The sequence below is a fragment of the Pezoporus occidentalis genome, unplaced genomic scaffold (assembly GCF_034315485.1).
Source record: "Pezoporus occidentalis ecotype Australia unplaced genomic scaffold, CSIRO_AGI_Poc_V1 ctg117, whole genome shotgun sequence".
NCBI classification, from domain to species: domain Eukaryota; kingdom Metazoa; phylum Chordata; class Aves; order Psittaciformes; family Psittacidae; genus Pezoporus; species Pezoporus occidentalis.
The window spans coordinates 2,065,890-2,092,381 of NW_026912961.1; the positions used below are offsets into that span (position 1 = coordinate 2,065,890).

The 26,492-nt window shown below is 38.7% G+C and overlaps 1 protein-coding gene across 2 annotated transcripts; it reads left to right on the forward strand.

Annotated features, from left to right (window-relative positions):
- Window positions 1-691: 691 nt before the first annotated feature.
- Window positions 692-25,481, forward strand: UBQLN1 (ubiquilin 1). Of its 2 annotated transcripts, none has more exons than XM_062640649.1 (11): window positions 692-1,048; window positions 11,508-11,659; window positions 15,596-15,711; window positions 17,104-17,366; window positions 18,181-18,339; window positions 18,843-19,077; window positions 19,554-19,696; window positions 20,728-20,811; window positions 22,262-22,377; window positions 22,645-22,813; window positions 24,516-25,481. In XM_062640649.1, exons 1-11 carry the CDS (start codon window positions 707-709, stop codon window positions 24,669-24,671), a joined length of 1,935 nt encoding a protein of 644 aa, XP_062496633.1. In that variant the 5' UTR covers window positions 692-706; the 3' UTR covers window positions 24,672-25,481. The 2 variants fall into 2 exon arrangements, with proteins under 2 accessions (XP_062496633.1, XP_062496643.1); XM_062640659.1 differs by having other exon boundaries at window positions 24,519-25,481.
- Window positions 25,482-26,492: the final 1,011 nt, after the last annotated feature.

Consider the following 26,492-nt stretch of genomic DNA (forward strand, 5'->3'; position numbering starts at 1 on the left):
AGCATGAGCTGTATGTATAAACTAGGAACAGCCTGGGATGAGTACCACCTCCTTGCACTTTGATCTGATTTCTGTTTGAAATCACTGGTTAATACAGCGCAAACCGTTTCTTCATGCAGTCTCTCACTCTGCCAGAGAACAATGTAGCACTGGCACATGTCAAAGTGCTCTGCTGCAGCAGAATTCAATGCTTTGTAGGGTCACGACTAACACGAAAAAGGAACAAGTGTGACCAAGGCATGCCTTAGTGGTTAAATATACCTGAAGTTATTTTTGTCTGCCTGGGACAGGCAAAACCTGGAATTGCCTTCAGCCAGTCTTTGGTATTCCTGTTTTGAATAGCCGGTCTTAAATCCCTTAAGTAAAAATGATGTTAAGGTCCTTTTAAACCCGAACTATTCTATGATTATCCCAACAGCACACCAAGCCAGCACAGGCTGCTGCGGGAAACTCCAATTCTTATTTAAGAGGACGGAAGGAAGGAAGGACATTTGAATCTAGAATTCGCGAACAAATGTTTACCTCGCACTAGATAACGGCAGCTGGCAACGCCGCCCGGGCTTCGGGCAGTATAGGCCCGGCCCCTCCCCCACCCGCTCAGGGCGCACGCGCAGCCCGCGCCCTAGCGCGCACGCGCGGCAGAGCGGGCGCGCCCACGCCCGGGCACAGAGACACCGCCCCTTTCTAGTAACTTCCCTGACGCTTGATGTCATCAACGCGCGTCTCGGGCGGACCTGGTTATTTCAGCGCGCTGCTGTCGAGCCGGTGTTGCGAGTGCGGAGCGCAACGGAGCGGAGCGCAGAGCTCGGCTCCTCGTCGTCCCCACTCCCTGCAGCCGCTTGCAGCTAGACACCAGCCCGCCCGCAGCCGGGCAGGCCTCCAGCTCCCTCCCGTCATGTCAGAGAGTGCGGACGGCCCCACGGGGGGTCGCAGCTCCCCGGACTCCCCGAGCCAGAACGCCGCAGAGCCGCGGGTCATCAAAGTGACTGTGAAGACTCCCAAAGAGAAGGAGGAATTCGCCGTGTCTGAAACCAGCAGCATCCGGCAGGTGAGGGGCAGCGGGGCCGGCTGGGGGTCTGGGACGGGCAGCGGGGCCGGCTGGGGGTCCGGGACGGGCAGTGGGGGCCTGGCGGGAGTAGCCTAGCCGAGGTTAGGGCCGGGCACGGGTGGAGCGCGACCCGGGAGGAGAGCTGAGGCCCGCGGTTCTCGCCTCCAGCGTCGTAGGGCGACGGCCCTTCCCGGTGACAAAGCAGCTCCTGCCCGCCCCGGCTGCTCTGGGCTCTACCGGGCGAACACCTGGGCTGATCCTGGCTCGGGAGAGGACTCCTCCCATCCGAGGCTACTAGGGGTAGAGAAGAAACCTCCTGCTTCAACTCCTTCTCCCTAGCTTCTCCCTGTTGCAGTGCTGATAGCCGGGTCGGGAGGTGACTATAGGTCGCTTTCTAGCTGAATTGTCCTGTCGAACTGACTCAGTCTGCCAGGAGGAGGTTGTCTGGCTAGTATAACCATAGAAAATGTATGCAATCACCTGTGTCACGGTGCTATATTGCCCATGGTTATCTTCGTCTAAACTGACTTTAAAACAGTGGGTTGGTTATGCAGAGAGCTCTTTGTTTTAGAGAAGTTGTGTCTTTGAACTGTTAAATTTACAGTACAAATAAAGTGCACCTTTAGCTGTAATTAAATGTGCTAGTTATTGATATAATACTTGCCATGGGGGTACTGAAGGGCAGCTGAATTGGTGGGGTTTTTTTTGTTCCTATGAAAGTCTTTGCCCCATGGTGCTTATGGCTCAACAGAAGCAGTGACACCTATTGAATCATCCACTGTATTTCCTGCAACTCTTCTGTTTTTCTTGGAGGCTTTCCAAGCAAGTATTGACTAGAATTTCATTTATTTGGATTAGGAAGATACAAATAATAAAAAAAAAAGGGTGCTTAAAATGTAAGGTAAAGTCTCCAGCAAGCTGGTCTCTTCCTTGTGAATGATGTAGAAATTACTATTCTAAAATACTCCAGAAATTGAAGTTTGAAGGAGATTCAGAGCTTACTTAGCTTTTCATGAATTTTTTCAGAAATGTCTCTGAATGTGGCAACTCAGTTTAACCGCTTTATTTGGTATGGCTGGTAACTGCAGACTTCACCAAGTCTATGTGGCAGTGCCACAGGTATCGAGATAGAGAGCTTGCAGTCATTCCTTTATGGATGAGCTGAAAGACACTTTGACTGGCTTCAGCCCAGCCAGCAGCAAAGTACCACTCAGCTGCCTGCTTATTGCCTTTCACTCTCTAGGGGGATGGGGAGAAGAACTGGAAAAAATATTAAAACTTGTATGTTGAGATAAGAACAGTTTAATAATTGAAATAAAAGTAAAATATAATAGGAAATGGGGGGGATGGAGGGGGTATGAATAAACCCTTTTGCCTGTCTGTCCTCCCCCTGTCCCTTCCTATCCTTTCTCTCCCCGTGGAAGCTTTCCCTTCCCATGGAAGCTGTGAAAAGTCCTTGACTTGGAACAAGCACTAATTTGCAACAACTAAGACACAGATGTGTTATCAGTATTGTTCTCAGACTAAAGCCAAAACACAGTACTCTACCATCTGCTGAGAACCAAAATAATTCTTTGCCAGACAAAAACATGATAGCATTTTGTGGTTATCAGAGGAAGATAAGAAAGATGAAGAAAATGTTCCCAAGTGTATCTAGCCAAGACGTAGTGCCAGCATCTTGGCTAGAATATCAATACTCTTGCTCCACCTAGTTGCTGTGAAGAGAAGAAACACTGGTAATTCTTTCAAGTTTTTACTCTGGGGTCTGTTTCAGATTCAGGGATTTATATGTCAGCATTTGGCTTAAGTTTTCCAGACATAAGTTTTGTTGCGGTCTTCTCTCCATCTGCCAAAGGAGTGAGCCTACTCTCTTGTCTTTGATGGTATTTAGCTGTTGGAGTATTGTATACTATCAGCTACTCTTTGCAAGCTTAATCGAGGCATTTCTCCCAAAGGTAAAATTACTGTGTTTGGTTTTTAATGTTGTCCACTGCTTTCCCAGTTATCTCAACCTGAAAGTGGTACTTTTCACGTCTCTATTCTCCATAGGTTTGTCAGCAGTGTCAATGCAATTTTTGAAAGTCTTTGCAGGTTTGGGGGTTTTTGTTTTGTTGTTGGTTTGTTTTTTTTTGAAAGAGAGATTCATATGTTGAACCTAAGTTGCGGATTGTGTTTGTCTTGAAAATCAGTCTGCCTTTGTTTTGCATCCTTCAGGAGTTAAGAAGAGATCTACTTAAGGTGTGAATTTTTAAAAATGTTTTGCTTTCACAAGATTGTTTCAAATGTGAACGCAAGTGGAGCTGCCAGGTTTTCAAATAAGCAGTTGTCTTAAACTGAAATAGGTATGCCATCTAGGAAGAGCATGAACATTTTTAGGTAAATGTTCTGGGTCATTGGGGTCAAATTTAGGGCTGCATAAAGCATATTTTATGTTGTTCTTTTAATGTAGATCAGGTTTGCAATTGTCCTAAATCAGGGAAGTGTTGATTTTGTTTTTTTTTTTCTTTTTTCTTTTCCCCTGGTGTTGGAAGATTTCAGCAACATAGGATTTGTTATTGCTGGTCCTGTGTTGTACAGCTAGGACGTCAAGTAGGCAGGTTGGAACGGAATATAACCTTCAAGTACAAAGCCACTCTGGGAGGTCAGTTGATTGCAAGTACCCCCCATCTGTTGTTTTTTGTGGAACCTATTTGATTGTGCTCAGCCAAGTTTGGCTTGGTATTAGGTCAAGGACCAAATATTTGCTTTCTTGACTGGGTATGATATTGATCTTTTGCTCTGTGCAAAGACTTCATGAACTTATGGTGTATGAAGATGAATACCTGTAAGCCTGCTGACTTGAGCTGGTGCTGATGATGCTGGCACTTTAGCTCAGGTAAAACTTTGTTTATTTTTCTTCCCACCTTTGGTTTATTTGGTGTGCTTCTTTTGGTGTCAAGGGTGACATTTGGAATGTTCAAGACTTTATTGTAACTAGCTCAGAGTTGCTGTCTGCCAGTGTGTGTGCAGACTGCAAGATACCAAGTTGCACGTTCTGTGAACATCACTGTTCTGAAACAGAGTAACATGCCTTGCTGTATTTTTTAACAGTTAAGCAAACAAAGAGTGGATATAGCAAATCTGCGCAAGTAGTTTTAGAAGCTTGCAGTTCTTGCAGATAGTTATTGTCCTGTGATTATCTGAATATTTCAGAGTAACATCCATCTGGAAAAGTTAATAAAATTGAGTTTAGCTCCACAGGAAACAGATTTGGTTCCTGTGCAGGTTTGGGTTCCCTCTGTCCCCCCATTTTTATTTAACATCAGCTTTTCAATGGAATTCCTCTTTAGTGTTTATCTGTTTTTAGTAATGGCCTATCTCACACCTCATACTATATTTTTTTAAGCAAAGTGAACATGTAAATATTGTACTTTCTCTACTCTACAACTATAAATAAAAATCCTGACCTGTTGAATTAGGTGTGTAAACATATACATTGTTGAGACTTTGCTTTTTATCAAGTGGAGATCTCATAAACTTGTATTTTCTGATTACAATTAAAAGTATAGTTTATGGTTGAAACTTTAAATCCATAAATCCAGAGTTGTGCCTGTTTTTCCCTGATCCCAAATTGGTAATGTTCTGCTTACAAGGATAACACAGGTGTAGATGTTAAGGGGATCGCTGGGTGACTTGGTGGTGGAGCATCTTTCCTGACATGCATATGCTTTTAATATTCTATGTAATGCTTTCCTTCGTAAGAACAGTTTTTAATTTCAATTCAGTTAATCGAATCTTGCCTCGGGTTTTTCCGTAGTCAGTGGATTACTGAATAGTACAGCTAAAAGACATTGAAACTAGGTACTGGAGTCTAGTTTGTTGCTCTTCTCCAGGATTATGAGTCAGCTTTCTGTTGGTACTAAGGCACTGGAGTATATTAATTGTTTAGCATTAGGTTTTTCCATCATCTTGTATATCAGTGCATTGAAGCATGTTTGTGTGACTCTAAAGTTTGCCTTGCAGTATACTGATTTTTCATGTTACATAACTTTTTTTTCCCCTCCTCATTTTGGAAACTTGATTAAAATTGGTTTAGAGCAATATTAGATGATTATTTGTCAGAATAACAGTCTTCAAAAGAAGGTATATTGACTTTTCTGAAGTTCGGAATTGCTAACAGCAGAGAAAACCCTAATGAGGTAGAGGTGTCATGGTAAGATACTTATTTTAGAGCCCAGTCGATATCTTAGTTTAGTGATTATAAGCCTTGCTATGTAAGGAGGGTCGCTGTCTGGAAATAATATTAGGTCAAAATCCTAAGAATTGGGAATATATGGTGAAAAATGCTTTTGGTTAGACTTCTTGTAGATGGGGTTAATGGTGCCCTAGCACTATCAGACTAAAAAGAATGTTGGCCATTATATCTGTAGTCCACTTGTTATACTCTTTATTACCTTGAATTTAAAACTTACTGAAGTTGAGCTATTTAAAGATTCTTACCTGGAAGGTCAGATGAGAAGGAGCTATTCTGTCAGTAGTAACTTACGTCTCAGTATTTCCTCAGGACAAATGGATGTTGCCCAAGCTCCTCCCAGTTAAGTTGAAGGCTAAAACATGCTGTCAGAAAAAGTAAGTACAGGATAGATTCTCAAAAATGAGTTCTACTGCAAAAATCTCATTTTAAACATTATCCTTTTATGTCCTTTTCCAGTCTCTCTGATTTGCTAGGAAACAGACTAGTTCTGTTGCAAGTGCAATACTTTTCACTGATAGATTGCAAAGTCCTGTTATGGGGAAGTATTCATAGCCATTTCTCCTAAGTCAAAGCATGGAGGAGTGAAGTGGCTTGCTGAAAAATTCCTGGAATGGATAAAACTGGCTAGAACACAAGTGCTGAGCCCTTTCCACTAAGTTACACTGCTGTTTTCCTTTATGGGCTACTAGCCTTGTAAGCTCATAAAGAATGTGAATTTGTTTCTTGAGATGAGTTTTTTGAATTTGGTTGCAGAAATTTGGGGAAATAATGTGATCTTGAAATTGGCGTGGCTCACTGGCAAGGAAGATAGGAACTCCACTGAGTTGTGAACGACGGCATATGCTTATAAAGAAGCCTAATATTGGGTAGGCTTTCTAGCTGCACTTTACCTGCAGCAAACCACAGCTTCAGGCCAAAAGTGCTTTTATGCTTGAAACCATGAATTCTAGTCCCCTTTCCTATGTAGCATCCAAGAATTGTGCAGTGAAACCCTGTTTTAACTGGCCTTAATTAAACCCTGAATTAAACCCTGTGAATTAAACCCTTTTTAATTCACTGTCATAAGATCGCCAGCTATGATTCATCTGGAAAGGAGATTGCAGATGTCAGTGGTTGTGTAGCCATGAGTGTGTTTGGTTCCTTACTACTTGGGTCAAGAAGACCTGTAGCCATTAATTTATTGTAAAAAAGGAAGCTGGAGCTCATCAAAATCAGCTTCTGTTGAAACTGCTGGGTGTGGGTGTAAGACTAGAATCCAGCTAATACACTTTAGATGTGTTAATAGGAAAGGCAGTTGAAACAGCAGTGGTGAACAAGGTAATGTGATTTGAAAACCTTTCTTTGTAATAGAACTGTTTGAGTGACTGCTGGGAACATAAACTGCAGTTCAGCCCTCTTTGGGCATAGATGACATGGAACCTTTGCTTCCATGTCATCCCTGACTCTGTGGAATGGGGAGAGTCAGCAGCTTTGGGTTTTTTTTTATTGTTATGTAGATAAAATTGTAGGTTAGTATTTTCAAAGCAGTTGCAGTTTTCAGGGGCTGTTTTCTGTTACTTTTCAGTGGGAATTGGATGCTGATTCCCTGAGGCCTCTTTCAGACTGTTACTGTAATTTCTAAATGTCTTACTAAGCCAAGGTTGAGAAGATTTGGGAATATATTTAATTTGTTTTTTTATTACTTTTTCACAACTCTCTGTCAAGTGAAGGGATAGTAGTGTTATTACAATTGCAGTTTTTGATCATAGAATGAGTCAGCAAAAGCTTTTGAATCATAATATGGTGGTAAACATATCAAAAGACATTTTGCATGTTAAGATTTTTGCTTTGCCTGGAATAATTTTACCAGGCCCTTCCTAGGCTAACTTGTCAGATGTTAATTGGTTTATGTTTAAAGTATGGATCTGCAGTGCAGAGTGGCAGGGCAGAACAGTGTCTTAGCTGTTCTACTTAATGTGTATTCAGACATTTGCTTTGTTAAGTGACAGAATGGCTGCTTTAACTAGCTCAGGCACAAGTATCCATTTGTTCACCACTGGGCATCAACACTGTACTGTCCATGCATACTTTACTAAAACCTTCAGAGACAATCAAGATAAACAGGTATAATAGAAGTCTTGACTTGCTTTGTAGACCCTTTCTTGTGTTAACATGGAGCAAAAAAAAGAAAAGTTTTGCTAGCAGAGTATTGGGCTGAATTTTTTAAAGTTGTATGAAGGTGGGGATGTTTGGCATGTAAACAAGAAGGGCTGGTGTGCTGCTAACAAACCTGTGCATGTTCCAGTGTGAAAAATTACATTTCTTCTGTCCTTTAAAAAGCTTGGTAGAAACATTTTAACTGGAGGTGGAATGGTAATGTGGTCAAGGGGCTTCAACAAGACTAGCTTTAGATTTTCTCTAATTCATGCCAAAAGAATCTACAAGTTACCATGCTTTGAGGAGGCTGTGACCTTGAATTAATTCACTCCAGTGAGACTGCTTTCTCCTTTTCTCCATAGGGAAACAAGTCCTCTGTCTAGCTGTCAGTCTTGTTTCAATTCCCATTGTGTTTCTCTCCACTGATTTGTCTAAAAAATCTTTAAAATTATCATAATTTTACATTATTTTTCTTTCAGCTACTAGAGGAGTACAACGAACTAATTTCTGTGAATGTTAGGCATTAGACATGGTGAAACATTATTTTTACAACTTCAAGTCCTTTTCTATGCTTGGCTATAACTGAACATCTTTGTAATATCACGGTGCCTAGTATTACAATGAAGTAAGACTTGCTCTTTAGAACAATAAAGCAAGTCAGTTCAAACCATTTCTTGGAGGGTTACATGATGTTAAAAAGGAAGAGCCAGTGCAGTCGGAGAATTGGACAGAGATGCGTATCATTTCTAGCCAGTGACACTTTGAACTCCTTCTGTTTGGTTTTCCCAGGTGACAAAATCTTTTAACTGTAATTTACTGATAATGTTATTTAGTTTGGCTGTTCAAACTGAAGATTTAAACAATACCAAAGTTACTTTTCTTACAAGTATGTATTAATTCCTATGAGAATCTCATTTGTGTTTTTGCTTTGCTGCTGATTATGTACCTCCTCAAATAGAACACACACTAGATTGATGTTTACAGTTCTGTTTAAGGAAAAATGACAGTTGTCTTCACTGTTAATGCTGTGTTTTGTTAGCATAGTGCTGTAGCATCTTATTGCCCAATTTTTTTCACATCAATGAAAGTGGTGGGGAGTCCTATAAACCCTACATAGAAAAGGTCTGTGGGAGTAAGAATGCAGTCGCTAGCCATTTCTTTTGTCCTTTCACTGTCTGAATTTAAAGAAGCTTCTGGACTTTCCCCCTTACTATGGGGAAATGACCTTGCAGTGCATTTACCATTAACGGTGAGAGGCTGAAAATATTAGATAGGTATTTGCCCCCAGAGGGTGGTAAAAAGCCTTTTCTTCCACTCTCCTAGACTTTATTTCACAGTGCGAACAGTAGTGACTTGTGCCAAACTCCAGCCTAAGACTAATCATCTTCCAGTATTGGCAGAAGTCAGGTGATGCTGCAGAATAACTTACTTTTGAGTTTTAAATAAAAAAAAACCAAACCTACATGTATTGAAAATGTTTGGGGGATTCTGTTTTACAAATGTATAGATGATTCTCTTTCCTCTGCCTCAGCAGAAGAATGTGTGTGGACCTAATCTGTTATTGATGGTATCTTTGACTGTTGATGCTCATTAGCAGTTTAATTTGCAAAATATGTTGCATGGTAACCTAGACTTTATGTGGTAGTCTTTGAATGAAGTGTCAGAGGGCTTTCTCCTGCTTATTGCTTGTCATTTCAGAAGTTCCAAGGTTGTGCTGAATGCAGGTGAAGCTGATGGACAGACCTGACTTTTTTTGTTTTGTTTGCATCTCAGGCTTTTTATGTAAATACGCCTTGGACAAAATTGGCTTGGTATTCTAGACAGCTTTATTATTGTGCCTGGAAAGAAATCTATTGTGCATTTGGATCATGCACATACCTTGCTGTAGAGGTTGTTTTGGGGTTCTGCTACACTGTTGCATGATGGCTGTTGCATTCCTATCTTACTGTAGTGCTACTTTTGCAGATCATCTGAATAGCACTACATGCAAACAGGGAAAAGGTATAGCCTTCAATCCTTATATGATACTAACATTAGATACTGTTTGACCTTATGGGTAATTAGCAGCTTCAAGGAACGTGTGACAGGCCTTGGCTTATTCAGCTTGAAGAGAAGGCTGAGGGGTGACCTCATGGCAGCCTACAACTTCAAGGGGTGCAGTGGAGAGGGAGGTGCTTATCCCCTCTCTCTGGTGACCAGCAATAGCACACAAGGTAATGGAATGAAGCTGCATCAGGGAAAGTTCAGACTGATCTTTAGGAAAAGGTCTTCACTGAGAGGGTGGTTGGTCACTGAAGCAGGCTCCCCAAGGAAGTGATCACAGCACCGAGCTGGTCAGAGTTCAAGGAGCGTCTGGATGATACTGAGTCATACGTTTTAGTTTTAGGTAATCCTGCAAGGAGTGTGAGCAGTTGTGTCCCTTCCAACTTGAGATATTCTATGAATATTGTTTACAGCATCAGCTGTAATATGATGAGAATTAAGCTGTGGATCTTGCTGTCACAGCATATTGTGCAAAATAGGATAATAAATGAGTTTGGGTAAATGACATTACTCTTGGGTTTGGGACAGTATAGTAGTCCTTTATTCTTATTCATTATCTTCGTACCAAATTGTGAGTATTTCTGCTGGTTTTATGTTACTTTGGAACACATTTTAAGAATAATTAACTAGAAGAATGCAGAACAGGAAGCAACTGCCAGAACAGTTGCTCTGCTGACTAGGATCTAGAGTTCATAACTATTAAGTAAGTCAGCATTATTACGTGACTGTTTTCCTACATGGATTTCTCACTTTTTCTTTTAAATAGGAATATAGCTTGCAGCACGTGGGGTTTATCCTGTTGCTCTTCCAAGTATTGGTATGAACTGGTTTGGAGTATTTTGGCCAGTTTTGAGCCCCACACTTAGAAAAAGAGGTAATTGGATTTGAAAATTTAAGGAGTGGTGGAAATAACTGGATTAGAAAACTTTCCTTAATTAGGCTAATCAAGGAAAGATTAGCTTTACTGCAATCCTGTATTCTAAGGAAAACAACAGTCTGTTTACATTGTCCGTTGTGGGCAGGACAATGAAGAAATAAGATAGTGAAACACTGGAATAGGTTTCTTGGAAGAAAGTCACTGGGGACCTCAGGAAACAGACTAGATAATCATGTCAGGAATAATTCAGGTAAGTAACCCACTTTCAGAAAGAATGGACTGAATGACTTCTGGAGTACTTGCATGTCTAAATATTGCCAGTATAAAGGCTGACTTAAAAGTTGTTTTGCCAAGAACTGTAACTCTGAGTAGACTTTTAACTAACCTAGGGCAGCCTCCTACCCAAACACAGGCTTTTAACCTCTTTTCTCTCAGACTCTCTCTCTTAAATGTTATTTTTCCTTTTCCTGTACCATCAGACCTTTCAGTTAGAGGTCATCTTCAAAGCCTAATACAGTAGGACTTGACTTTATGTAGTCCTGCCTATTGAAAATGTGATTAAGTAATTGAAAAATCAAGATTTTCCTATATGGAATGAATTCTGTAGGATACTTTTTTTTTTTCTTAGTATGGTCAACTGCATTTCATGTAGCTATGTGATATATTGAATGAGAAAGCAGGGCCACCCAAGAGGTGATTTTTGTCTGTGCCAAAAGGAATGATGGTTTTGACACATGGAAGGCAGTAGAAAATATGTGTAAAAGGCACATACTTTGCTGTTCAGTTCCAGTAAAACTATAGAAAGATTTGTTATACTTGTGACACTGTCCTCAGTCTTTCAGCAGTGGATGGCTTGCAATGTATATGTGTATATACATGTTAGAGTATACTTACTAGTGTGTTATATACATACCTTTCAGTGTGTATATATAAGTGGCACTTATATAAATAGTGATCTAGATGTGAAACTTCTGATTATATTAAAAAACATTTTCCTTCTTCCTGTGGACAAAAAAAAGGTTGACAAAAGTATTTGTGCAAAACAATGTACAGTGCAAGTGGAGTAATACATTAAATATGAGCAAAATAGCTTGTTCTTAAATAATTAAAGCAAATATAGTTCAGTATTCAGTTACAAGAATGTATAATATTAAACTTTTTTTGTTTAGTTCAAGGAAGAAATCTCTAAACGTTTCAAGTCTCACATTGATCAGCTTGTGTTGATATTTGCTGGAAAAATTTTGAAAGATCAAGATACTTTGACTCAGCATGGAATTCATGATGGACTCACTGTTCACCTGGTTATCAAAACACAAAACAGGTAACCTTACTGATGCCTGATCTTTTATTTACCTCTGAGAAGTAAAAATACAACGAATTCTTAACTGTCTTTTGGGCAAACCTAACTTCAATCAGCTCCTTAGTCACAGTTGGTGCAGAGTAACAGTCTGAAAAGTACAATGCTCTTTTTCTTTGGTTTGTCTTGTATTTTAATTGGATTCATGTTTTTAAATGCAAGTCTCTTGCTTTTTGTTATTTAACTTTTCTTATTAGTGCTGAATGCTGGCTATTCTGTCTCTGTAGTTCTTGGATATCAGCTCTATATAATATGTAGCTTTGCTGTTGTGCAGCTTTTCATTTGTGAAAACTGTTTTGGTAAAACAAGGAAAGAAAATTTGAGAGAACTGCTTTGGAACTAATTTATCTGGTTGAACATAAAGACTTGGATTTTAAGGTGTTTTGTTTGCTTGTTTGGGTTTTTTTGTGTGTGTTTGTGGGGTTTAGGTTTGGTTGGTTGGTTTGGTTCGGGTTTTTTTGGTGAGGCAAATTTAAAATGATGATGTGGCAGTTGAGCAATGTCATTTGTGCCTTACTTCTGTGAAGTGCCCAGAAGGAAAAGGCTCAACTAAAAAAATCCTGTCAGCAGGTAGGGTAATATATCCCTCAACTAAATGTATCTTGACTAGTCAGTAACAGTTTCCTAGACTAAAAGTGTTCTTGCTCCTGTTCTAATTAAGTGTTTCATGTTTCTGGTGAGGATCTCATCCAGTGGCCAAGTGTCAGGTGATGAAGGAAAGATAATGGAACTTGGGAGAAAAAAAGAAATATGTTTTCCCTTCTAGGCCTAACCAAATCACAATGGCCTGTTAGTAACATTAGTATTAAATTTAAGTACCTGTTGAAATTAAGTAGCATTAGCACTAAATGTGTGTGTTGAAACTGATGTCTTTAATTCCATGCTCATATCCTGGCAGGACTGTATTGTCTGTCCTGGAGTCCCACTTTCTTTGAGTATTTTTTAGAAGTGTTACCGTTATCTTCAATATCTTTTAATCGTGTTTCTGACAAGGAAGTACAGACAGAAAACTACAGACCCTTTGCATGTACCTATCCTGTCTTCGAATGAGGCAGTAATGTTTTCACCTACTAGCCTTCACAGAATGGTTTGGGTTGGAAGGGACACCCCCCCAAGATAGTCTGCTTCCATCCCCTGCCACAAGGCAGGGACACGATATCCTACCAGTATGCTTCGTCGCTGTTCATGAGGTGCCTAAAGTCTTCCAAATCTGCCTGTTTATGCTGGAAGCCTCCAGATTTTCCCTGAGATGCCATAAAACATCAACACAACAATTTTGGGCACAGTAAAACTGACAATGGATGCTGGCTAAAATGCATTTATGCAACTAACAAATTAAGAAAGAACTGCAGAACTGAATGAGTATTTAGCCAGAAAAGCAAAGGTGAACAGTGAGCTATGCCTGGGTCTCCCATGTGGGCTGCCCCATCGCCACAAGCCATGTCAAGGGGTGCCAAGCTTTGTTCATATAAAAAAAAAAATACACTCCAAAAACTGTTAGAGTTGTCAATGAAAATCACCACCTTTTGAGAAAGTATAACATTGCCCTGAACTATTTTAATATTATTAAGATATCCAAATTTTATGCTTGAATCAAAAGGCAAGACATTAGGTGTGGCTAGGTAAGTGCTGGTTTTTGGCTGTGAATATTGAGGTTGATTGCTCTCAACTATTTTACACTTAGCCATTTACTTTTCTGTTGACTGTTGCTGCTACTGTATATGTGAATAAACAAAAGTTATTTTCCAAAACTAGATTTGAAGATGGTCTTGTCCCTTCTAAACGATATTAAATGTGTAACTTTCAAATAGGAATCCTCATATATCCCAACCAATCCTTGTTTAAAAAATTATAACATTATTACTGCTGCATTTTCCAGGGCGATACAGGCTTTGAGTGTAATCTTGTAACCTGATCTGTACTGTGTGAGAGTAGTGGTGAATGATTAGTGGTGGGTAGTGAATATTCCTGAATACAAAGTTCCAAGACCACACCTATATCCTGTTCAGAAGTAACAGGAGGAAACAAAATAGCAAAGTACATATAAAATATGATGTGCACTTCACAGGAATTTCACTCAAAAACCTGAGGCTGTTAGACTTGACACTCAAACCATTATTTTGAGGGTAGATACCCCCAATTTCTATAGCAGCACTATGAACTGCAAGTTTCAGGTCTTGTTTACTTTTTCTGTCCTGCTTTAAGAACCTTTCTTGTCTCTTACATGAATCATGAAGAGCTACAGTTGCCTCAGAATAGTTTCTCAGTTGAAGAACTAAATAGGGTATTATGCTTATTTTACTTTATGGAGGAAAGGTGTGTTTTCTAGACTACAGGAAACTAAGTAGCTCTAGCAGAAGATTGACAGTCAGTATGCCACCTGTAATCTTTCTCACTGAAATCATAGCTGCTTGTCTAATGGTAGTCATTGTGCATTTGAAGTTCACAGTTGCTGTTAATATTAGACTATTAATGCTTGTTCTCAGGAGTCCAGATTTTCTCCCGATGCTTTGTCATGGCAGCTTATATCAAAGCCAAGTATGCAAGTATTCTCTTTCCTCAATTGCTAGCATCTGTCTGGAAGGTTTCCTCTAGAATGGGATTTGACTCAATGGAATCTGTGTATGTTTTGATAGACCTGAAAGTAAACAAGAAAGGAATAAAAATACCTAAAACTGAATGCATAGGAATCGCAATGGACTTAAGTTTTACAAGAACTGTCAAATCTTGTGGATTTGCTCCTTTCTCCTGCTTCACACCCAGAACATCAATAAGAATTTGAATTGGGTTATTTGGTACCATGGCATCCTATACCGCATGACTTCCATGCCTGTTTACAAGAATGCTGGTCAAATCAGCAGGGTATACTAGCACACAGGCCACTTCTAAGCTAGTATTGATGTTTTGGTGAATGAACTTGTGAAGTGTGCTAAGTATTTAATTGTTTGTTTGGTTTCTGTCTATGGTTTTGTTTAGCCTGGAGTCAGAGAACATGTTTTTTGGCTTGGTGGTTGTTTTGCTTTGTTTTGTTTCTTCCTTTCTCCCCTGGTTTTTGCTTTAGTGAAATTAGCACAGGACCTTACAGTAGCAGAAAGGTACTCTGAGGTATAAAATGTAGTGTGCTGTCAAATCCTCAGGGTCTGTCTGAGGTCTGAATTCGTAGTTTCTGTATTTTATTTTATGCTGTAGTTCTACAAATCCAGGCATTTGAGGTTGATTGTTCAACTAAATTAGAGAATTTTGTGGGTTTCAAACCAGCCTTTTCTCTTGCGTAAAACTAACCTGGCCTCTCTTCAAAAGCTCAGTTCCTCAAACTCTTTTACTACATGGCAGCACCTATGTTTATGCCTATGCAGTAGAAAGGTTTGGCAAGTATATGACTTGAGCAGACTTCAGTGCCTGTACTAAATTATGCTGGCTTTAACTTTCTGTAGCTACATTTTTACCTTTAAGGTGTCTCATTAAAGATGTGGCATAAAATAACCCCAACATTACATCTTGTTAGGCTTTATTTCTTTAAGGCTCAGCCATGTTATCAATAGTATTTGAATATAGCAGATTAAGGCAAAGATCTTTAAAGCAAGGTAAGGACAGAGGAGGCTCCATTTGGTGGGTGTCCCAGGGAAAGGGTGAGAAGGTGGTAATGGCTTCAGTGGTGCCCATCCATTTTCTTAATGTCTCAAACTACTGTTCTGAAAAATTGCTGATATTACATATGCCTGAGAAAGATTTGTTATGGGAAGCCATCTAGAGATAAGTGTGCTTTAGTGGGATTTCCTTTTTTTTTTTGAGAAGAATCAAAACGTAGATTAAGATTCTGAAGTATGATACTATTCCTGTATTTAATTTTATTATTTAAATTAAATTGTTAAATTTGCAACTTTTAAACTTGCATTATAGATCACAGGACCGCCCAGCTCAACAAGCAAACTCTGCTGGGAGTACTGCTACCACATCAACATCAAGTACTAGTACCTCAACACCAACTTCAACAAATAGTAACCCTTTTGGCTTGGGTAAGAATATTTGTTAGGTAGCATGGTGGGTATCTCCTCTTGGATCCAGGTAATTGTCTCTGAAGTTTTATTCTAACGTAGACAAACTTAAAAAAAAAAAAAAACAAACACAACACTGAAAAAAATGTTTATAGATATTCCTAGTATTGATTGTGCAAGGCTTCTGATTAGTAAGTTATCAGAGGAAAGTTGTTCCTATAATTTTCTATAGAATTGTAGAATGGCTTGGGTTGGAAGGGACCTTCAAAGGTCATCTAATCCAGCTCCCCTGCAGTGAGCAGGGTCATCTTTGACTAGATCAGGTTGCCTAGAATGCAGTCCAGTCTGACCATGACTGTTTCCGGGGATGGAGGGGCCTGTCATTCCTCTGGGCAACCTGTTCAATGTTTCACCACAAACTTTAGACTTGTGCTGTTTCATCTTCAGCAGTAAGGTGCCACTGATATGTCCTGGCACTATGGGTAAGGAAACCCCTTCCAGTATCCTCGTGCTCCTTAAAAGGGCATCCAAGTTGCTGTGAGGAGAGTAGCAATGAAACTGGACCTGTAACATGAAGTCAAGATATGGTACAGAAGCAACAAAATTGATGCTAATCTTAAAATTCAGTATTTCTTGGGCTCCAAGTCTGACAGCATGGTCAGTCTTTTATCAATAAAGAGACTGCAGTCTTACTGACTTAAATACTATCTATTTTCATAATAACAGTTGGGGGTTTGGTTCATTCTTTTTCATCTTATTTGCTTTCAGTGGGTGAGGAAGAGAGAATTGGAAAAGCTGACTATAGTAAGCAGTCGCTTTCTTAGGTGGAGACAGTTCTTCACACTGACTAGTATCTTCTGAAATGCTTTGTTTGGACTTGGCAAAGGAGAGGAATTCAAAGCATAATTAGTTCTGTGTGCATTAATAAGAAAAGGTGCTGTGCTTGTAATTAAATTAGGGAATGAGTCATATTGGGAGATCTCTCTTGGTTATAATCTAACCAAAAGGTGACAGATAAATTATTATTATACATGCATTATAAAGTGTTACTAGGGAAAGGTGGAAGGTGGGGGGGGGGAATGATGACGGGATGACAACACCTAAGGTCCCCAGACTTGAACATCCTTAGCATCTTAGCTGTGGAAAATGAGAAGAAAAGATGTTAGAACTGTAACAAGTTGTATTTCACATGCTGTTTGGAATTTTTTTTAATGTATATTGTTATTTAAAGAAGCAAGGTCTTAGTGGGTAACACCTTAACAGCCCTGCAGAGATGGACTTTTTATTCATTCTCATTATTTTGAAGTGTGTGGGACATGTTCAAGTATTGCGTATTTAGGAAGAACCTGGATGTGATTCAAAGTATACTAGAAGCTGAAAGTTCAATTGTATTTTTTTTTCATCCTCTTAAAGGTGGCCTTGGAGGTTTGGCAGGTCTGAGTAGCCTGGGTTTAAACACATCAAACTTTTCAGAGTTGCAAAGTCAGATGCAACGGCAACTTATGTCCAACCCAGAAATGATGGTTCAAATAATGGAAAATCCATTTGTTCAGAGCATGCTTTCAAATCCTGACCTGATGAGGCAGTTAATTATGGCTAACCCTCAAATGCAGCAACTGATACAGAGAAATCCAGAAATCAGTCACATGCTGAATAATCCGGATATAATGAGACAGGTATGTAGAAGGATCTCTGTAAGTTCATGACCTTTGATTTTACTGTAACTGTGAACAACAGAGCAGGAATTGGACATGATTAGTTGAATGCTTAAACTTTCTTTAAGTATTTAGGCTTGTTAGAAAATCCCTAAAAGGTTGCTGTAGGCAACTGGTGTTTGTATTTCTAGTTGCTAATGTCTGAAATAGAGTGATAATTCAGAAAATCTGCAGTGTTGTCTTGAAAGTCTATGTAATCATGTCTTCTGAGGTAAGAGTTGGATGTCCATATGTGCACTTGAAACCTTCTGTTTTCTAGCCAAAAATGAGCTTACCCAAAGTAGAAATTCTCCCAACTACTACATGTTTTCATGTTATCTAACTGTGGGTACTTGAGTGCTTTTAAAATTAGAAGGTATGTATATGTGGCAGATTACAAGATATGCTGTGTAGCGGAAGGTAGCAGAAAACAGATGCTTTTGAAAATGTAGGTTATTTATTTTAAAGTTTGTATTACAGGCTGTCTGCTGTAATGATGTTAGAAATGGTAGGAGTATGCTGTGTTAAAAAGAGGAGGTGAAGAAAGAACTTCAGTCAAGGTTTTTCTTCTGTTTAACCAAGTGCTTCCTGACCAAGTCAGCATAGTGACAGTTGTAGTAGTATGCTGGCTAAATACCAGTTTCAGTTGGCTCCCACTAAGCTGACATCTTAATTTGGCTTTAATCATAATTTCAGACTGGGTTAGACAGCGGTAACAGAGATACTGCCAAATGCTGACATTTTCACTTTAAAATGGATTTCTTATTAATACAGAATAAATGTTATACTTCCCTAGACACTAGAACTTGCTAGAAACCCTGCAATGATGCAGGAAATGATGCGAAACCAAGACCGAGCCTTGAGCAACCTTGAAAGTATACCAGGTGGATACAATGCTTTGAGACGTATGTACACAGATATTCAGGAGCCAATGTTGAATGCAGCACAGGAACAGGTGAGAAAAGATTACATTGAAATTCACTGAAATTAAATACTTCTTAAAAACAAAAGCATGGAAGTAATGTCAATTTTCAAATGTCTACTTGACAAAACATTTACTGAAGCTTGAAGTCACTGTGTGGCTTAGTCTTACGAAGAAAGATCTAAAAAAATTCTGTCCTCTCCTAAGCTCAAATAAATACATATACTGCTTTGTGTGTTTAAGGTTAGTGAATTCCCATATTACTTAAATTTTAATACCTTTAAATTTTTGCCTTAAAATTATGAGGTCCAGGAATAAATATTACTTAATTTTTTCAAGGTGCTAGTATCTCTCAATGTTGGTGTCTTTTTCAAAATATTTACAATTAATTACTGTAGAATTGTGAGTATAACTGGTCAAGATCTATCAATATTGATCTTTGTGTGCAATTTTGAAAAGGTAACTTGGTGTCTGTAGCAGATATAAAAATGGTTGGCTTTAGTAGATGATACATGTTTGCTTTCCTTCCTTTGTAGTTTGGAGGTAACCCATTTGCTTCTTTAGTAAGCAATGCACCAGCAGGAGGTGACAGTCAGCCATCTCGTACAGAAAACAGAGATCCTCTACCAAATCCTTGGGCTCCTCAGTCCAGCTCTCAGAATTCTACAAGCACCAGCACCACTGGTGAGAGTGGTGGCAGTAACAGTGCTGGAAATAGCACCTCTGGCAGTACGGGACGGAGCTCAACTGTACCAAATCTGGGACTAGGAGGTGTGTTTATTATTGCAGTTGTATGTATTTGCACATGCTTGGGAGTTTGATAAAAAGATTCGTTCATTAGGAAGAAGTTTGAGAGTTTTTATTGCTACTTACTTTTGTAAAACATTTGACTAGTATCAATGTCCTCTGTAGAAAAACGAACATGAAAGGTAAACTAAGTTATAACAGTACTTGTGTTTTGCCTTAAAATAACAAAGGGAGGGAATCTGTAAATGACTGCTAGTATTTTTCTTGTTTGGAGGCAAATGTAAAAACAGCTAATAATGTGAATACTTATTATGACTGCTTGTTGGATACAGCCTCTGTCTTAACTTCTGGAGCAGTTGTGTCTCTGTAAGCAGAACCCCCCCTGAGGTGCATTTCAAGGACTAAAACTCCTAGAAACAAAAACTCTTAGAAACAAAGCCTGATTTGTCTGTTAGGGTGTTTACTGAAGTGGTCTTTGAAATTTTTTTTTTCTTTTTAAGCTGTTATGTTCAACACACCAGGAATGCAGAGCTTATTACAGCAGATAACTGAAAACCCACAACTTATGCAGAATATGTTGTCTGCACCCTATATGAGAAGCATGATGCAATCATTGAGCCAGAATCCTGATCTTGCAGTGCAGGTAAATGCATTTGGTGTATCAAAATGCATATTGTGCGTATTGAAATAAAAAAAAAGGGGGAGGGGGTGAGTGTGGAGAGGATTTGACTCTGTGATACAGTAAATACTTACGCTGACATCTCAGCAATTGTAGTGAATAACCCAGTTTTTAATATTGATTCCTAACTCACTGAAGTTATTACCTATGTAAATTTAACAATTGTTGCAGTGAACTTGTCAGCTTGTAGTTGGACATCATGCCAGGCATGCTTCTAAAATAGTTTGTAAGTTTGTGTATGTTTTGTACAGCCCTAAACTTATGACCCAGCACAAGAACCATTTCAACAAAACAAATGCTTTGGTTGTAGATTAAGGCAGATCTACTGGTAAATATACACCCCCCACTAGCTGGGGAGAAGTGAAGTGAGGGTAGTTGGTATCACATCTAGACGTCATTCCGGTTTCAAGTTCTCTTTTGTGACGTGCTCACTGTAAAAGTGTGGATGGTGTCTTACGAATGATACTGTAGATGTGCTTTCAGATTTTTTCGAATTAAAGCTTTAATATCCAAAGTAAAATTGTGAACTGAGATTAAAAAAGGTAGCTCTTCTGTATTACCAATTTGGAAAATATGCTTGACTTCAGGTGATATTTACAGAGATATTATTACTTAAATCTGTAGAGGAGGCTGAGCAGAGAAGTATTTTCATGTAATAGAAGTGAGGTTGTCTTGGCAAGTAATCTGGCAATTCATTCACTTAAAACCCAACCAACCAAAACAACAACAAAGCAAACAAGGGACCCCCCCACAAAAAGAATCGACCAACTAACCAAACAAAAAACACAACAAAAAAACCCTGCAGTTTGTTCAGGCTAGTGGTTTGTAACAAGTTTTGGGCAAAGGAGTAGATGATGATTGTTCTGTGAGGTTATTTTCGTAACTATTATCATGTAAGTAGTTGTCTTAATGACCCTGCAATGATTTTTACTGTTTGATCTTTGAAGTTAAACATTTTATTTTGAGAAAACTGTCATGTTTTGTTTTGTCCATAGATAATGTTGAATAATCCTTTGTTTGCTGGAAATCCTCACCTTCAGGAACAAATGAGACAACAACTTCCAACTTTCCTTCAGCAAGTAAGATACGATACTAGCTGTTAATAAATATCTGCAAGTCAATAAGCAATATTTTCAATAAATTGGTGTCTGTGATTTGGCTAAAAGTTAGATTCTGTAATATTCTCATTTGCTTTAAACATGAAGTTAGATTCTCTTGATAATTCTGTCTTACTGTTTCTATCCCTTTCAAAACCTATACCTGATTTCTAGTGGATATTTTTGTTTGTTGCTAGCACAACTGCTTAAATTTGCTTTTGCTTCTTTGCTTAGAAGTAATTGTTCTTACTGCACACCAGCCGGAGAACGACTTGTTTTGCAAATTAAAAAGATTAGTACTTTTACCACTATTAGAATAAAGCTTTTCTATGCTTTACTCATACCTCTTCAAACCTGCCTTTAGTATTTGTGAAAGAGATCTTGCAGCATACCTTGGAAGACCCAAGTCATTAGCTAATTCAGAAGTAGGTTCTGAAGTTTTTCGCCTGTGAAGACTGCCCTACCACTGTCTTCCCTTCTTAACAACACTGTGCTTGCAGCCCAGGTATCTGCCACAGTGTGTAGTACTTAATCCAGTGCGTGAGTTTCATCATTAGGCAGTCCTTGCAAATAGAAGTTAAGGTGTGTTGCCAAGATCTGATTGCATACCAACACTTCTGTGAGTAAAACTACTAATGCATACATGAATTACAGTAGCAAGTTCAGAAGCTCAGTGTTCAGAGGGAAGTGTTTAAATTATTTCAACCACGTGAACAGCTGTAGTGTTTTGTAATGCCAGTGCTTTGTGATGATTTAGTAGTATCTGAGAAGCTAGAACCACATGCATGTTTTGAAAGCTGTGAATAAATGGTAATTAATGAAGACATAGTAAGAATCATGTCTGTTTCCTATGGGTATCTTCTGTCAATATTACCTTGGGGTTTATCTGCACAGCCAATTCTCTGCTGTATTCACTATGTTAGATCAGATGATTAGCAGTATTGGCAGGTGAGGTAATGTCTGTGTATTCTCAGAATGTTAACAGTATTGCAGTTCATATTTTCTTGCTTATCTACTGGCATTTATATTATGGGTTTGGGTGACAGAAACCATGTGATGTTCGTCTTCGTAATGGAAGGCATCTTTTTCAATAAAAGGCAGTTGCCCACTGGAACTAGGAAAGAAGTGCTGCTATCTAACAGCTGGAATTAGTAATATTAATAGAGAAAAGAGTCAGGACACTTAAGTGCTCTGAGAGTTGTTAGGCCACTATTTCTGTAAAACAGCTCCAAATAGTAGACAGCAAGTTGTGATTTAAATATTTTCTTAAAATAGTTGCAGCAGCTTTCTTTGAAGAACCCAGTATGTTTTCCTCTTTAAAATTTAAGTAAATTTTGCCAGCTATGTATTTACTTATTATCTGACCTCAAGTTATCAGGAAGATATTAACAACTTTGAACATCGAATATTAATGTTCCTCCCCTTTTCTTAGATGCAGAATCCTGACACATTATCAGCTATGTCAAACCCAAGAGCAATGCAGGCTTTGCTACAGATTCAGCAGGGCTTGCAGACACTTGCAACAGAAGCACCAGGGCTTATACCAGGGTAAGAATCAGTCTTCTGAATTTACAACTCTGTTTTTATTAAAGACTACTTCTTCTGCCTTTTTTTAGTTTAACTAAACTTGCTTTAGAATCTGTCCAGTTCTTACTTGTCATGCACTTCTAAACAGTGATGACTCTGGTCCTTGTCTCGGTACTTTAAATTGCTGTCCCCTTTTTTGCAGAATTTTTACTCAGTGGTTATATGAGGAGACAAGCTAGTACTTGTATTTATAATTCAAATGGTGTATTTTTTTTGTCATTTATGCAGATTTAATCCTGGTTTAGGTGGATTGGGAAGCACTGGAGCGCCTACAGGGTCCACTGTACCTAGTTCTGTTCCCAGTGAAAACACAAATCCAGCATCAGGAACTGCTGAACCTGGTCACCAGCAATTTGTCCAGCAAATGTTGCAGGCACTTGCTGGTGCAAATGCTCAGGTAAAGTATGTCAGTAATCTAGGTATTTTTGTTTTCTTATGTTACTATTGCAAACCACTAGAAAGGAGGCTGATAGTTGAGAGGAGGGGTCCATGGCTACATCTGATCAAAGGAGAGCAGAGGAGGCTGAGAAGTGCTGATGCAGCTGTGCAAGTAAATGCTGGGGAAAAAATGGAAAACATGTCCTCTGAAGAGCTGGTTTTTATACACTCATCTTCATACCCTTGAATTTCTGAAATTCTTGGAAAGATGGAGGCAGATTAAGGTGATGAGGTTCACTGGCAAATGAAGTGTGGGCTCAGGCAGGAGAAAAGCTTAAGCATATTGAACACAGTTTCCTCTGTGCTTTGTCTTTATTGCTGGCTATTACTCTCTAGGTGTAACCAAGCCTCTGGCCCACGCTTTGGAATAGCCACACTCTGGTTATTTGGACCCTGAATTTGTTGTATGGCTTCACTGACATCTTGTATGTCAAGGTTGCAGTGCATTTTGTTAACATCCTGTGTGGGATTAAGGGTCTCCAGAGAGCTCCAGAATGCCAGTAGTTATAGGGACGTGAGCAAGACTGCCTTTAAAGGAGACATGCTGTTAACTCTCAAGAGTGCTGTGTGAAACAGCATCCTTACACTGTGGTATACCGAGTGTAATAGCAGGCTGCTGTTGGAAGGGTCAGTCCTGCTTTTTTCTCATCTGTTTCCACAGGATGGATGAGTTCTGCTTGCTGATCTGACAGACCTTTTTTTTTTTTGTTACCAAACAACAAGAAAGTGTTGGTGGGTGTGAGTGTGGGAAACCATATTTTTACACACTTTCATTTATGCTGTCAAATCTATTGAGTCAATGTTCTATTTAGTTTTGCTTAGGTGGGGGGGGGGGCATTTCTTACAATTTAGGTTACATCTTTACAATGTATTGATTTGGAATCATATGCATATTTAAAATACTGGTAGTATTTTTATGTATAAAACTACTGAATTAGAGCAAAAGGAGAATTAGTGGTAGCTGTGTAAGTTTTGTGTTGTATCTAAATCAATGCATTAATTTTTAAAAAGTTACTTCTCAGTATTACTCCAGCATATTATTTTCATACAATGTTCTGATTCAAAAAGGTCCCTGAAATAAGGATCAGACTACTGAAATCATGCAGAATTTTGCCATGAGTTTCTGTGAGTAGCATTATCCCATAAAGCACAGCTGTCAGTTTGCCTTAGACTGAGGCTTCCTAACAGTTAGAATTTTGGTAATTTTAGTCAACCAATACTTGGAGCATTAAAAAAAGAGGTGTTTTTTATGTCAATGAAAAGAAGAAGCCTGTGACGTTCACCATTGCTGACAGTGACATCATCACAATCCTTGCTCTTCCGCACTACAAGGTTGAACTTTGTTTCATTTTTAACAAATACCTGTGTTAATATCTTTAACAAAGCTATTAATGGGACATAAATTTACCCAATTTAATTATAATCCCTTTTTATCAAACAAGCAGCTTTTCCTGCAGTTCAAGAGTATTGTGTAAATGTAGGTACTCTAAAAATTCAAGACTAGTTGAAAAATTATGCAATTGTGAATTGAATTTATAGTATAGTTTTGGGATCTTGAAAAAGCTATAGTCAGAAATCAGTTAAGACAGTGGTGCATAACCAGCTATGTTTAAATCCTATACATTGCTAAATATGTTCATATCTTGAAATTTTGTTCATAGCAGTTACAAAATCCAGAAGTTCGATTCCAGCAACAACTGGAGCAGCTGAGTGCAATGGGCTTTCTGAACCGCGAAGCAAACTTACAGGCGCTAATAGCAACAGGAGGAGATATCAATGCAGCCATTGAAAGGCTGCTTGGCTCCCAGCCATCATAGCAATGTTTCTTTAACTTGAAAAAATGTAATTTATTTTTGATAACAGCTCTTAAATCTTTAAAATATTTGCTTTATTTCATCCTGACTCTTGGGATTGTCTTGTACTAAAATCAGTCTGATACATATTAAGATGGAGTGCAGTAGTTTTCTTCAAACAGTGGGAATCAATACATTTTCACTTTTGCATGCATTATAGTTTCATTCTGCATTATTTGTGATTTTTTTTTAAACAGTATCAGCTTTCATAGTTAGGTGAACTTTTGTCTGACCTACAACTGTCCAATTTATTTACTACTTAAACATTAGCCTTCAGTAGTGATTTATGTAGAATACAAATTAAAAAAAGAAAGAAAATAATTGAAGCTACAGTTTGTGGGTACTGATACTGCTTATTGTGATCTTGGCATGTATTTTTTTGCTAGCAAAATGCTGAAAGATTTGTACCACTTGAATAATCTACCATCTTTTTTGCTTTAATTTGTATAAACACAATATATACAGCAGAAACAGCTGATTTCTAGAGATTTATGCATTGCCATAGAATGAGATTATAAGTAATGCATAAATCCAGGGGGATATTTTAACACTTCTTTTTGGTGTAGAATCTTCAGGTAACCATCTCAGCAAAAATGCTTAAGCAAGTTCAGTTACAATATACTAGAATTACTGTTCTGGTTATTTCTTTACATCCGACTGTACAGAAACTTGCATTGTAACATTGTCTTGATATTCACAAACATTAACTGTGAATTACCTTTATCATTGTGTGAATTAGAAGGGCACTGCCTTGTGCTCTGGAATGCTTCTAAGGCTTGTTCCATTGAGATTTTAGCACATACTGGTTTGTAATTGGAAACACTACTTTCATTCACAGTCACGAGATGCTCTAATCACTTTTAAACACTTTTTTTTTCACATGGTGGTTATCTTTTGGGGGTTTATTGGTAGTTACTTCTCTTGTGCCCAGATAATAAAGGAGTTAAAATGTTTAAGCATCTTTTGTGTTTACAGTTGATGATTACCTAGAATTCAAGATGACTGACCATTCTGTGTGTTGGCATTTGAATGTAAACTTCGGGAATACACTGGGAAGGTTTACCAGCTCTGGGATAAGATTACTCAGTGTGAGGTGGAGGGAAGTGTTGGGAAACCCCATCTGCCACCTAACACCATGCAGCCACTTGGTCACTCCCTGCCCTGCTCCCCAGTGGGATGAGGAGGAGAACTCAGGGGAAAAAAAATCGCAGGTTGAGATAAGAATAGTTTAATAATTGAAGTTAAAGTAGACTACAATAATAACAGGAAAAAGAGGGGAAGGAATAAACTACCTTCTCCAGGGGGAGAGGGAGGGAGAACAAAAAGACCCCAAGAAAACCAAAAAATGACAAACCAAAACAAACAGAAACCCACCAAAAACAAAACCTCCAACAAAACAAACAAAACTAAAAAACCACAAAACAAAACCACAAACAATAAAAGCCCCCAAAACAGCAGTGATGCACAATACAGCGTTAAGTAAATGGAAATAAATTAAAATAGAATCTTTTGCATAGGAGGAATTTTAGCTTGTCAGGAAACAGGTCTATAGGTGGGATAGACTTTATTATGTCTTTAACAATAAAAGGAAGATCACACTTGTTGGTTTAGTATCATATTAAAATATGCTGTGTACAAGCCTCCCCCTTGGGGCTTTTCCTGTCCTTTAAAATGCTTTCTTCAGAAGTATTATTTACCTCTTCTTTGAAAAGCAGTCCTACAGTTAACTCTGAGCACTTCAGAAACTTGTATTTGAAATCTGCTGCTTGTGTTTTGGACCAGAAG